The sequence below is a fragment of the Myotis daubentonii genome, chromosome 3 (assembly GCF_963259705.1).
Source record: "Myotis daubentonii chromosome 3, mMyoDau2.1, whole genome shotgun sequence".
NCBI classification, from domain to species: domain Eukaryota; kingdom Metazoa; phylum Chordata; class Mammalia; order Chiroptera; family Vespertilionidae; genus Myotis; species Myotis daubentonii.
Genome location: NC_081842.1, coordinates 9,822,815 through 9,834,689, shown reverse-complemented (window position 1 = coordinate 9,834,689; position 11,875 = coordinate 9,822,815). Strand labels below are relative to the sequence as shown.

General features: G+C 50.6%; 1 protein-coding gene across 3 annotated transcripts; it reads left to right on the top strand.

The window, feature by feature from the left end:
- Position 1: 1 nt before the first annotated feature.
- On the top strand, positions 2-11,430 carry SPATC1L (spermatogenesis and centriole associated 1 like). 3 transcript variants are annotated; one of them, XM_059686751.1, is made up of 4 exons: positions 2-674; positions 7,039-7,371; positions 10,287-10,438; positions 10,840-11,430. In XM_059686751.1, the coding sequence occupies exons 2-4, from the start codon at positions 7,047-7,049 to the stop codon at positions 11,164-11,166; spliced, it is 804 nt and encodes a 267-aa protein (XP_059542734.1). In that variant the 5' UTR covers positions 2-674; positions 7,039-7,046; the 3' UTR covers positions 11,167-11,430. The 3 variants fall into 3 exon arrangements, with proteins under 3 accessions (XP_059542734.1, XP_059542732.1, XP_059542733.1); XM_059686749.1 differs by having other exon boundaries at positions 2-1,810; XM_059686750.1 differs by lacking the exon at positions 2-674 and adding an exon at positions 4,323-5,765 and having other exon boundaries at positions 6,004-7,371.
- Positions 11,431-11,875: the final 445 nt, after the last annotated feature.

The window sequence follows — 11,875 nt, the reverse complement described above, 5'->3', positions numbered from 1 at the left end:
CACATCTACGTTTCTGTCCCTCTGTCTCTCCCTCTCTCTCTCCATGCTCTAAAAATCAATGGATAAATATCCTCGGGTGAGGATTAACAACAACAACAAGATAGGGCACCAGGACCAGCACACTGGCTGGGTGTTGACAGGATGAAGGGGCTGTGGCATCGAGAAGGTTCTCTTGGGGTGGGAAAGACGTGGGATTTGAATGTGATGGGAGGAGCTGGTGAAGAGGTCTAGCGGGCATCTGCTGTGGGTCCCAGAAGCTCCCACACCCTCCCTCAGGGGGGAGAGTTCCCTCTAACGTGAGGGCCTGTGGGTCCACACACTGGTCCATCTGGGGCAGCGTAGGGGCGTTTAGGCTTTAGAAGTCGTCCTTCCTACCATGCCTGACTCGGGCTTGCATTTCTTGAAGCGACATGGTAGGCGTTGGGCAGTCGGGGAAACAAAGGCCTTGTTCTGCTGGGGACACCCCACTTGTCACTCGCACCCAGTGCTGTGATGCTGAGCCAGGAGCGCAGCATCGGGGCAAAAGGTATGGAAGACACGCTGGTTCCTGTTTTGGGCCATGATCTTTCTCTGGAGGGTCAGGAAGCGACCCGCCTGTTGCCTTGTGGCTTAAGAAAAGCAGGACCAAGACCGTTGGAGCCAGGAAATAGCACAGAGCTAAGCTACTTGAGCAGGTGAGGGAAGAGCATCTCGGTGGGGTCCTGTTGGGCGGGCTTCCCAGAGGTCCGGCTGACTGTGTGGCTGGAATCTGGCTCTGGCAGGACTCTGTGAGCCACAGGCCTGCCTGTGATTGGTCCAGACGGCCCCTGTGCTCTGGTGGGGGGGTCTTCAGTTACGTCCAGTAACGGTCAGTGTCAGACACTCCGCACTGTCTGTGCAGGACAGGGCTGTGCCACCCGGGCCCTTTCCACCAGGGCAGTGTGGTCAGCAGGCGGCCTCCAACCGCCAGCCCGTGGGAGCCACTGGAGCTTCTGGGACTGGGACCATCGTGGCTCCAAGCTGGGCTCCCTCTGTCCTCACTGCCCCTTCCTCCTGCCAGTGTGTGGCCCAGGGCACCAGACACCAGCCCAGGTTTGGGCTGATCAGCCAGCCTCTGAGAGCCTGGCTGGGCCTGGAGTCGGGAAGTCGCCTGGTCCAAGGTCCAGGGTGACGGGGTGGTGCAGGCGGCTGCACAGTCACTCAGAGTAAAGGCGACGTCCCCACTGGACTTGCGGACTCCCATGGTGTGAATGGGATACCCCCTCAGCCCAATATTCTGGCTGTTCCTAGAAGGTGCCAGAACCATCCTGTCTCAGGCCTGGTCCTGTGTGTTCCTTGGCAGGGCGGGCCTCCCCATGAGCGTGACGGGCCCCCCACCTAGGCTTTGCCTGGCCCCACCTCCCTCGTCCGTCCCTGGTGTGAGGTGTCTGCCGTGCACCCTGGTCTGGGCACCCCCAGCAAGTCTGCGGGTGGCAGTGGGCAGGGCGCCGCCTCTTTAAGGCGACATCACAAGGCTGCAGAAGGTGGGCCCTCGTGGAACTCTGGTCCGGGCCGTTTCTGTGGCGCCGTGGCTCTGGATTTCCATCTCCATGGGGCCACAGGCCCACACGTGAGCCAGGCGTCCTGGTCATGGCCGAGGGGAACGAGCTGATGAACAGGCTCATGAGCGAGAACGCCGACCTCAAGAAGCAGGTGCGGCTGCTCAAGGAGAACCAGATGCTCAAGCGCCTGCTGAGCGAGAGCTGCCAGGAGAGCTGCGGCCGCAGCAGCCGGGACCTCCTCTTCCCCAAGGCACCGGCCTACCCCGAGGACTGCTCCCCCACGACTGCAGGTGAGGCCGCAGGGTGGCCGGGCGTGGGGGCTGCTCCTGCAGGTGGTCCCGGCCACCCCTCCGTCCCCCAGGCCCAGGTGCTCACCCTGCTGCGTGTCCTCGGGCGAGCCTGTCAGTCCACACCTGGGAAACGAGGGGCGGTGGCTTCGCCCCTTGAGCTGGTGTGTGTATCAGTGACACGCACACGGGCGCTGCCACGGTGGCTTCAGACAGGATGTGTGTGATCTCGGACCTCCAGGCCCTGGGGTTGGCCCCGCCAGGCCCGGCACTTGGCCCTGCCGCCTGCATCCCTCTTGGAGAGCAGACTGGCCCGTGCGGGGTTCACATGGCCCTCCGTCTGACCCCACGGCCGGCAGTGTCCTCCCAGCGGTGACCACGGACAGCCTGGCACGGGCCTCAGTGACCAGCTGCAGGGGGGACTGCGGGAGAACCTTGGGTCAAAGGCTGTGCGCGGTTGCCATGTTGAAATAGACACTGACCAATGCTCCGGCCCCTGCACTCTGCCGACGGAGGAGCAGGTGCCTGCCCTCCCCGCCTTCCAACACCTGGCCGTGCAGCAGCCACGCCTGCTCTCGGGGAAGCGTGTGCACGGCTCCCAGCCAGGCTCCTGTTGGGCTGTTCCCTTCACTCGGGTGTTCAAGCACAATGCAGTTTCAAAGGGACCAGAGGCGGTGGCAGGTCCCCTAAGCCCCAACCTGGGCCCCCCACCTCAGTTCTCGGGGGTGTTCACGCAATCCTCATGGCTCTGGGTGGAGATGGTTTTTAGTAGTTTTTGAGTGTTCTCTATGTACAGTCCTCCGCCTCTTTCCCTTTACCATCACGACATGGTTATTTCTGTGCGGCTATAAGTATATTTTTAAATGACCGACTGTGATATTAAAAAATCACATGAACACAATTTAATGAACTCTTTTCCTCATGTTTGAAATTATACTTCTTTCTTATCCTGGGATAAATAACACAGCAAAAGGACTTTTATATTTAGGGTTATTTCCTTAGGTATGTTTTGCTAAAGTAGAGTTATCAGCTCAGAGGCAGGGTAATTATTCTTCACGTTATTTCTTTTTCTCACATTTTTATCTACTTATTCTTCCATATACCCCAAGGATGACTTCACCCACTAAGCTATGCTGGCTCACAGTTTTTCCAAGTCTCCTCACCTGTTTCTCACATATAAATTTTTCACATTTATCAGTAAGTTTATTCCGGGAGCACTTCATGTTCTTTCTTACAATTATGGATTTTCCCCCCATTGTATTTGTAGAGTCATCTGAATTGATGTATTTTGGAAAGCTGTTGGTAGGTAAATACCCAACCTGCATCAGCCTCTTCATAAGCTGTTTTTATTCCACTATTTTTCAATTCATTCCCGTTTTCTACGTCTACGACTGCACTATTTACAAATGACCCTTCAAACGAGATTGACAGTGTGCACACTTGTTTTGGTCTTTGTTTCTCAAACTCTCAGAACTTTGGCTCCAACAGCCTGTCCCCTGTCCTCCTGGCAACCGGTGGGCAGTGATGCCCTGTCTGCCCAAGGATGGTGGACATGCAGGCTGAGTGGTAGGGAAGAGTCCTTTTTAAAAAACAAAAACTTGAGAATTGGCTCATCTTGTTCAATTTTGATGACCTTGTGGCGGTGCCCTCAGTGGCTTCCCTCGGCCTGTCCGTGGGGTGTTGCTGTTCTGCTCCCTTGGGAGACCCAGGGCCCTGGGCTCTGCTGGGTCTGGATGGGGTCAGCTCAGGATCTTGGGCTCTGGTCCTCTGAGAGTCTAGGCCAGCTGTGGGCAAACTACGGCCCGCGGGCTGGATCCGGCCCGTTTGAAATGAATAAAACTAAAAAAAAAAAAAAAAAAAAGACCGTACCCTTTTATGTAATGATGTTTACTTTGAATTTATATTAGTTCACACAAACACTCCATCCATGCTTTTGTTCTGGCCCTCCGGTCCAGTTCAAGAACCCATTGTGGCCCTCGAGTCAAAAAGTTTGCCCACCCCTGGTCTAGGCTGTGTTTCCTTCCTGTGGGTTCTTTGCTGGGATTTAATAGCATAGTCGTGACTAACTAGAACCTCAATCAAGCATCTTTTAATTTTTCAGTGTTCCAACTCCGTTTATATGATGTAGGGATTATGCATTGTCCTGGAATTTGCAAGAATTCACCTGCCAACCACCCAGCCCTGCAGCCCTTTAGAGCATAATTATTTTACAACTTCCAGATTTTTCTTCTTTCTTTATCGGTTCCTTTAGGTTTTCTACCTCTTTTTTTTTTTTAATATATTTTATTGATTTTTTACAGAGAGGAAGGGAGAGAGATAGAGAGTTAGAAACATCGATGAGAGAGAAACATCGATCAGCTGCCTCCTGCACATCCCTCACTGGGGATATGCCCGCAACCCAGGTACATGCCCTTGACCGGAATCGAACCTGGGACCCCCCAGTCCGCAGGCCGACGCTCTATCCACTGAGCCAAACCGGTTTCGGCGGTTTTCTACCTCTTATTGAGACATTTAAAAATAATTTCCCTGAAGATCTCTTCTTTTATCAAAATTTCCAGTTAATATACAATTGTATATAATCTTTTTTAATGCAAGCATTTCCTTCCTAGTCATTCTTAAATCGCTTTTCTCACTTTCAATTTTATTCCTGTATGTTTTCTGTTTCTCTAAAGTACCCTTCCACAGTTTTGTTATCTTATTGGACTTTCCATAGAACGGTTTCCAGTGTATTTCTGCTGTCATTTTTATAGTTTTTAAATTTTTGCTTTCCTTAAGAGTTCCTCCCATATTTTGATTTGAGTGTTTAACTTTTTGGGTGATTTTTAAAAAGTAAAGAACTTACATTACTAATTTCATGATAAATTTAGTTTTGAATGCGCTAATGCCTTACTCTAATGTTCTGATTTTAATCTTTTCTCAATAATTGTGTTTTCCTATTTTTGTTTTTGATATGATCATTACTCAGGAGAACTCTTTTAATTCTGAGGAGACAGAGTTTTCTGTTCACTCTTGTTATTTCTTTTTAAAAAATATATATTTTATTGTTTTTTTACAGAGAGGAAGGGAGAGGGACAGAGAGCTAGAAACATTGATGAGAAACATCAATCAGCTGCCTCCTGCACGCCCCCCACTGGGGATGTGCCCGCAACCAAGGTACATGCCCTTGACTGGAATCGAACCTGGGACCCTTCAGTCCGCAGGCTGACGCTTTATCCACTGAGCCAAACTGGTCAGGGCTTGTTATTTGTTTATAGTTTATTATAATGTGGCTTAAAATTATACCTATATTTTAGACTTGACTGATGATTAAAAATGTTTAAAGTGTTTAATAGAACTTTATGAAGTCTTGGGAATAATAGGAGTTACAGTTTACTAAACTGAAGTTAAAAGCAAAGCCCAAAGCCACCCGACCACAACAAAAATCCCTTTAAAGCCAGTACTAGATAGATGGCGCTCTTCCCCAGTCTCTGAGGTGAGGTGGGACAGAACCCCCTTTCCAAGCACCGGGCTCCACTCTCCTCTGGGGAAGAACCCAGGACTGCACGGTGTTTGATGACTCATGCTGGGTGAATTCTTGGAAGATGGTTGTTGACAGGTTCTGGGCCCTGCAGTGGGCTGGGTGGGAGACTGTGAGGCCCTGAGCCGCTGCTGGGACTGGCTGTGCTGGCTGGGTGGGCAGAAAGGAGGCAGGCCTCATACCGAGTACATTCCTTCTGGAGAACTGTTTTTTGAGGAAAGCACTGCTGGGGATAGAGTAGTAGGCACATTTTAGGGTTTAATTTTGTAATATAGCTCTTAAACTATTTTTTCAAATATACATACTCGCTTTATGACTAGGAGAAAAAGCCATGACATAGGGGTAGAAAAGGATTTCATAGACCACAGAGGAATTGATAGGTTAAATTTGACATGTTAAAATTTTAAAAAGCCTGCATGATAAGAGTCACCATAAAAAAGGGTTAAAGGGGAGCCCTGGCTGGTTTGGCTCACTGGATAGAGCGTCGGCCTGGGGACTGGAGGGTTCCGGGTTCGATTCCAGTCAAGGGCATGTACCTTGGCTGCGGGCACATCCCCAGTGGGGGGTGTGCAGGAGGCAGCTGATGGATTCCTGTCCTCCTGAGAGAACACTTCTCTCTCATCGATGTTTCTAACTCTCTATCCCTCTCCCTTCCTCTCTGTAAAAAAAAAAAAAAAAGGGTTAAAGGGGGATAAGGACACATATGTAATACCTTAATCAATTAAAAAAAATCACACAGAGTTAAAATATCAGCAAGGCACCCACTGAGAGAAGACGTTTTATCAACAAGGCATTAGGATGCAGAGTACAAAAGGAACTGCTACAAATCATTTAACCAAAAAATAATGAGCAAAGAAGAGGCATAGATATTTCACAGAATGGAAACCTGAGCAGCCCATGGACGCACAAGATGTTCAAGGTCACCAAGGATCAGGGAAAAGCCATCTGTCATCATCAGCTTGGTCTGTACATACCACGGAGTGATCAGAAGCTGCTGTGTGCACAGGGCCACCACTGCTGCTGTAGGAAACAAAATCAGCTGGCCCTGGCCGGTTTGGTTCAGTGGGCAGGACGTTGGCTTGCAGACTGAAGGGTCCCGGGTCTGATCCCGGTCAAGGGCATATGCCTGGGTTGCGGGCTTGATCCCCAGTAGTGGGTGTGCAGGAGGCAGCCAATCAGTGATTCTCATCATTGATGTTTCTATATCTCTCTTCCTCTCTGATATATAGAAAACAAAAATCACTGTACCTATGTGTGTGCATATCTGCGTGTGCTAGGAAATGGTTAAATGAACCAGTTAGCTACCCAGTAACTCAACATGGATAAATCTCAAAAAAGATGCTGCAGCCAAAAGGTCTACTGCAGAATCAAACGGGCATAGGTTGATACCATTACATAAAAGTGGAAAAGCATGTAAAGGTCACTGTACTGGGTGTGGATGCGTGGTGGGCAGAAGCTCCTGAGGCACACATGCTTGCTGGGCCCATACACTCAAGGCTGGTGGCTTCCTTGGGCAGGGGCGGGGCCCACAGTTGCTGCACCCGCATCTTTCACCTTCTCCAGAGGGGAATGGGGAGGGCTCTGAAGATGGGGATGTGAGCAGGTGTCAGAGCTTGGGGTAGGGTGTACAAGTGTTCTTAAAGTGTCCTTCACACTTTGGGGGATGTTTTAGGAACATCAGCCTGACCTCTCCTCCCTTTCCTCCCTGTCCCAGTTCCCGATATGGGAAGGTTCACCAGCATCCCCGAGGTGCCCTCCCAGCTGCAGACATCCTCCCTGGAAGACCTGCTGTGCTCGCACGCCCCCCTCTCCAGAGAAGATGACACTTCCCCAGGCTGTGTGACTTCCTCCCAGGTGTCCTTCAAGGCTTTCCTCAGCCCCCAGGAGCTGCACACGTCGCGAAGCACTGACAGGAAGCTGTGCCCACTCCTGAACCCCTTGCAGGACCCACTGGAGCCCAGGGAGGTGACCCGGCCCAAGAAGGTGTGCTTCTTAGAGAACAATCTGCCCTCGGGAGACAGGACCAGGAGGAGCTACTACCTTAATGGTACGGGATGGGGGGCACTCGGTGGGCACACGGTGCAGTGGCCGGCAGTGGGGTAGGGCGGGTCTGGGTGGCCATCTGAGCACAGCTTCTCCACCCACCCAGCACAGGGAGGAGAGTGTGGCTGGGAGCCAGGGATCAGGGCTGCTTCTGTTCAAATCTTTTGCCCATTTAAAGAAAATTGGATTGTTTATCATTGTGCTGTAAGAGTTCATCATATAGTCTGGATGCAAATTCTCTTCTGGGTATGTATATGTTTTGCCAACATGGTCTCCCAGTTTATGGCTGTTCCATTTTCAAAACTTTGTTTTTGAAGAGCAATACAATTTAATTTGGTGAAGTTTGGTTTATTGACTTTTTAAAGAATATCTATTTCATGCTTTCTGTGTCCCATTTAAGAAATCTTTGCCAAGCTCAATATCAGAAAGATTCACTCCAATGTGTTCTTCCAGGAGTTTTATAGTTTTAGGTTTTACATTTAGGTTCAATTATGAGCTAATTTTTGTATATAGTATGAGGTTTGCATTAGGTAGTCACTTCTTCCAGCAACAGTATTTAGAAAGATTACCTTGCCCTGGCCAGTGTGGCTCCGTTGGTTGGAGCGTCATCCTGTGTACCAAAAGATCTCAGGCTCGATTCCCTGCCAGGGCACATACCCAGGCTGCTGATTCAATCCCTGATTGGGGTGCATACGGGGGCCAAGGATTGATGTTTCTCTCTCACATCAATGTTCCCCTCTCTCTTCCCCTCTCTCTAAGAAACAAATTTTTGGATGAAAAACAAATTATCTTTTCCCCATTGAATTGACTTGACACTTTTGTCAAAAATCAGTTATCCAGATATGTCTGAGTCTATTTCTTGATTCTCCAGCCTGTTCTATTTGCCTATGTTTACGTTGATTCCAATACATCCTGTCTCAATTACTGTAGCTTTATAAGACCATGAACCAGATGGTATAAGTTCTTCCACTTTGTTCTCTTTTTGCAAAGTTGTTCTGGCTATTCTAGGACCTTTACATTTCCATATGAATTTTAGAATCAACTTGTTCATTTCTACAAGAAAGCTTGCCTTCTACAACAAGGATTGTCTTGGACCTATAGATGAAATAGATCAGTTTCCAGTGAAATGACACCTTAACAATGTTAAGTTTTCAGATCCATGAACATTTTATATCTTTATTCAGGTGCCCAGATTATTTGGTCGAGGATTATCCTGGGTATTCTGGGTATTTCTGCATGAGTCTAATATTGAAATCATTAGACTAAGTACAGCAGATAGCTCACCTTGATTTGGGTGGGCCTTATCCAATCAGTTGAAGGTCTGAATAGGACAAAAATGTTGTTTCCCTCTTGAAGAAGAGAGAATTCTTCTTGCCTTTGGATTCCAACGGAAACACCTTGGGTCTCATGCCTGCTGCCTCTGGACTGGAGCACATCATTGATTCTGTTGATTCTCAGACCTTTGAATTCAGACTGGAGCTATATCATCAGCCATCCTGGGCTCCATCTTAATGACTCACCTGCATATCTTGGGACTTGTCAGTCTCCATAATCATGTGAGCCTTTATAATAAACACATATGTATGTACACACACACACACACCCTATTGGTTCTGTTTCTTTTTCTTTGGAGAATCCTGAAAATGCATCTTTGTGTCCTGCAACCTTATTGAACTCAATTATTTGTTCTAGCAGCTTTTAAAAAAAGATTCCTTGGGATAGATGTCAAGGTTATTTTTTTTCCATTTCTAATCTGTGTGACTTTAAGTTTTTTTCTTGTCTTATTGCATTGGATAGAACCTCTAAAATAACGTTGACTAGATATGGTAACAGTGGGCAGTCATTTCTTTTATTGCTTTAGGGGAAAGCATTCAGTCTGTCACCATTAAGTATGATGTTTGCTAAGGATTTTGTATATGCCTTCATCCGGTTGATGAACTGCCCTTTAATTTTTAGTTTGCTTAGAGTTATCATGAATGGGTGGTGGACTTTGTTGAATGCTTTTTCTGCATCTTGAGCATTTGATTTTCATTTGTCATCTGTTGATATAGTAAATTACGTTGATTGATTTTTGAATTTTGAAACCACCCTTGCATTGCTGAAATAAAACCTGCTCCATCATGATTATAGTTTTCCGTATCATTGGGTTCAATTTGCTAAGTTTTTGTTCAGAATTTTTTCTGTCTGTGGGGGATATGAGATGGGAGACTTGGAGGCGAAAGGTGGTCCATGTGCCCAGTAACATCTGGGCAATTACTAAAAATAGAATCTCCTGCCCATCCAGCAGTCCTCTGCACAAACGTAGAAAAGGAGTCTTGCCATCAAATGAACAGTAAGCCAGCCTGCAAGGCACAGAGTTGCCAAGACGGACAGAATCTCCCCTTTCACCAGCCAGGCAGACTAGACTTGTTTTGTGTGTTACAGACGTGTTCTCATGTTACTCAGTCCCCCATCCTTGGGTGATGGGACAGGCCTGGGCATCCTGTATTCACCTGGTCGTAGGGATGGGGCTTGACCCAGGTGGAGGGCAGACTCCCTGGTAACGGGGACAAGATAAACAATCCTGGGCCGTAACACATCCCAAAGGGACGGAGCAAAGACTTAGCATCCCAGGTTTCCTAGGGGACACGTTAAGAAAAGGGAGGAGAGGAAGGATCCTTTTCCTTTTTGGCAACAGAAAATTCAGTTTTCTTTTGCCCTCCCAGGGAGGCTGGGGAAAGGTGCCTATACATCACTATTGAGACCGGGGCCCTGGGGGAGCCCCTGTCAGTGTTTCACCTGGAACCCGCAGCGGCCACATTCAAATCGGTCCTTTTTCTCAAATGGATACTGGAGCACAGGCAGGAGGAAGGCGGGTGGCCCTTGACCCTATGTATGGGGGACCCCAGCCTGTCTCACCGTCCTCTCCTGCCCCCTCAGAGATCCACAGCTTCAGCAGCTCGGAGAAGGACGGGCGCATCGTCGGGGAGATCGCCTTCCAGCTGGACAGGCGCATCCTGGCCTACGTCTTCCCCGGGGTGACCCGGCTCTATGGCTTTACCGTGTCCAACATCCCTGAGAAGATCAAGCAGGTGTGCCTCCTCGCCCCGTGGGGGTCTCCTCCCTGCCCCAGGTCCCCTCCCTGCCTGTCACCTGTGGTACCCTGTGGAGACCTGGGTGAGGCGGAGGGGTGTCCGGGGTGTGCTGAGCCCTTGCCATGAGCACCTCTGCCTTGTGGCCTGGGACAGTCTCAGGAGTGGCTCCCGTGGCCACAGAACGCGTTGGCCTCGCCGGGATGGGGCCCTGCTCTTGTCCCTGACACTGTCTGCTGGAGGGGAGAGTGGGGAGCTCACTGTGGTGGGGAGCTTGGCTCTGGGCCCGCTTGCCCGTCTGTGAAGCTTCCTTCACGGAAATCTGGTCACTGTCCCCACCCTGGCCTCCTGTGGCGGGTTCCGTGGCCAAGCCCCACCTGCCCCATGCCCTGCGTCCCCAGACGTCCATCAAGTCCCTGGACGGCTCTGTGGATGAGAAGAAGCTGCGGGAGCTGACACACCGCTACCTGACGCTGATGGCGCGCCTGGAGAAGCTGGGCTACAACCGCGAGGTGCACCCCGTGTTCAGCGAGTTCCTCATCAACACCTATGGCATCCTGAAGCAGCGGCCCGACCTGCGCGCCAACCCGCTGCACAGCAGCCCGGCCGCCCTGCGCAAGCTGGTCATCGACATCGTGCCCCCCAAGTTCCTGGGCGACTCGCTCCTGCTGCTCAACTGCCTGTGCGAGCTCTCCAAGGAGGACAGCAAGCCGCTCTTCGCCTGGTGAGCCCGGGCCCCAGCACCCGCCACGCCTTTCCTGCAATAAACGTGTTTGTTCCAAACCCGGGGGCCACCGTGCCTCCTGTGAGTCCCCTCCAGCGGGGGAAGGGCCATGTCCGCCGAGGGAGAGCCCAGGGCCACAGGCGGGCACGCTGCGCAAGAGCAGGCACCTTCATGGACCAGCGGGGCGCACCCAGCGCCACAGTCCCGCCAGCGCCCACACCTGCGGGCACTTGTCACACTTTATTAAAATCATCTGTTTACTTGTTTACCTTCGGCTCTTTGAGGGCTTGAGAGCGCCTTGGTCATCGCTGGGGCTGCACACAGGAGGTGCCCCGGTGTTTGTGGAATGGCACCCTGGACAGAGCCCCGAGGGGGAAGGGCTGAGGCTCGGGGAGGGCCCCCAGCCCCCAACCTCAAGGATCTTCCCCTTGAAAGGGCCAGAGGGTCCTGTCGCAGTTTGGGTTTTTCCAAAAGCAGAGCCTGAGGCAAGGATTCAGGGGCTGGCAGGATGGCAGCAGGCTCTGCTGGGCCCTGTGCAAAATGAAAACGTAGGCCCCTTGGTCAAAAGTTAGGAATTTTGCCCTAGCCGGTATGGCTCAGTGGATAGAGCATCGGCCTGCAGACTAAAGGGTCCCGGGTTCGATTCTGGTCAAGGGCACGTATCTAGGTTGCAGGCTTGATCCACTGAGCCAAACTGACTTGGGCCCTACTAG

Bases quoted from the DNA above. Each gene is read 5' to 3' on its own strand.
- SPATC1L (XM_059686749.1), top strand. From the start codon at position 1,609: ATGGCCGAGGGGAACGAGCTGATGAACAGGCTCATGAGCGAGAACGCC. The intron at 1,811-7,038 runs GTGAGGCCGCAG...TCCCTGTCCCAG, and splicing joins CTGCTCCCCCACGACTGCAG to TTCCCGATATGGGAAGGTTC. The intron at 7,372-10,286 runs GTACGGGATGGG...CTGCCCCCTCAG, and splicing joins GAGGAGCTACTACCTTAATG to AGATCCACAGCTTCAGCAGC.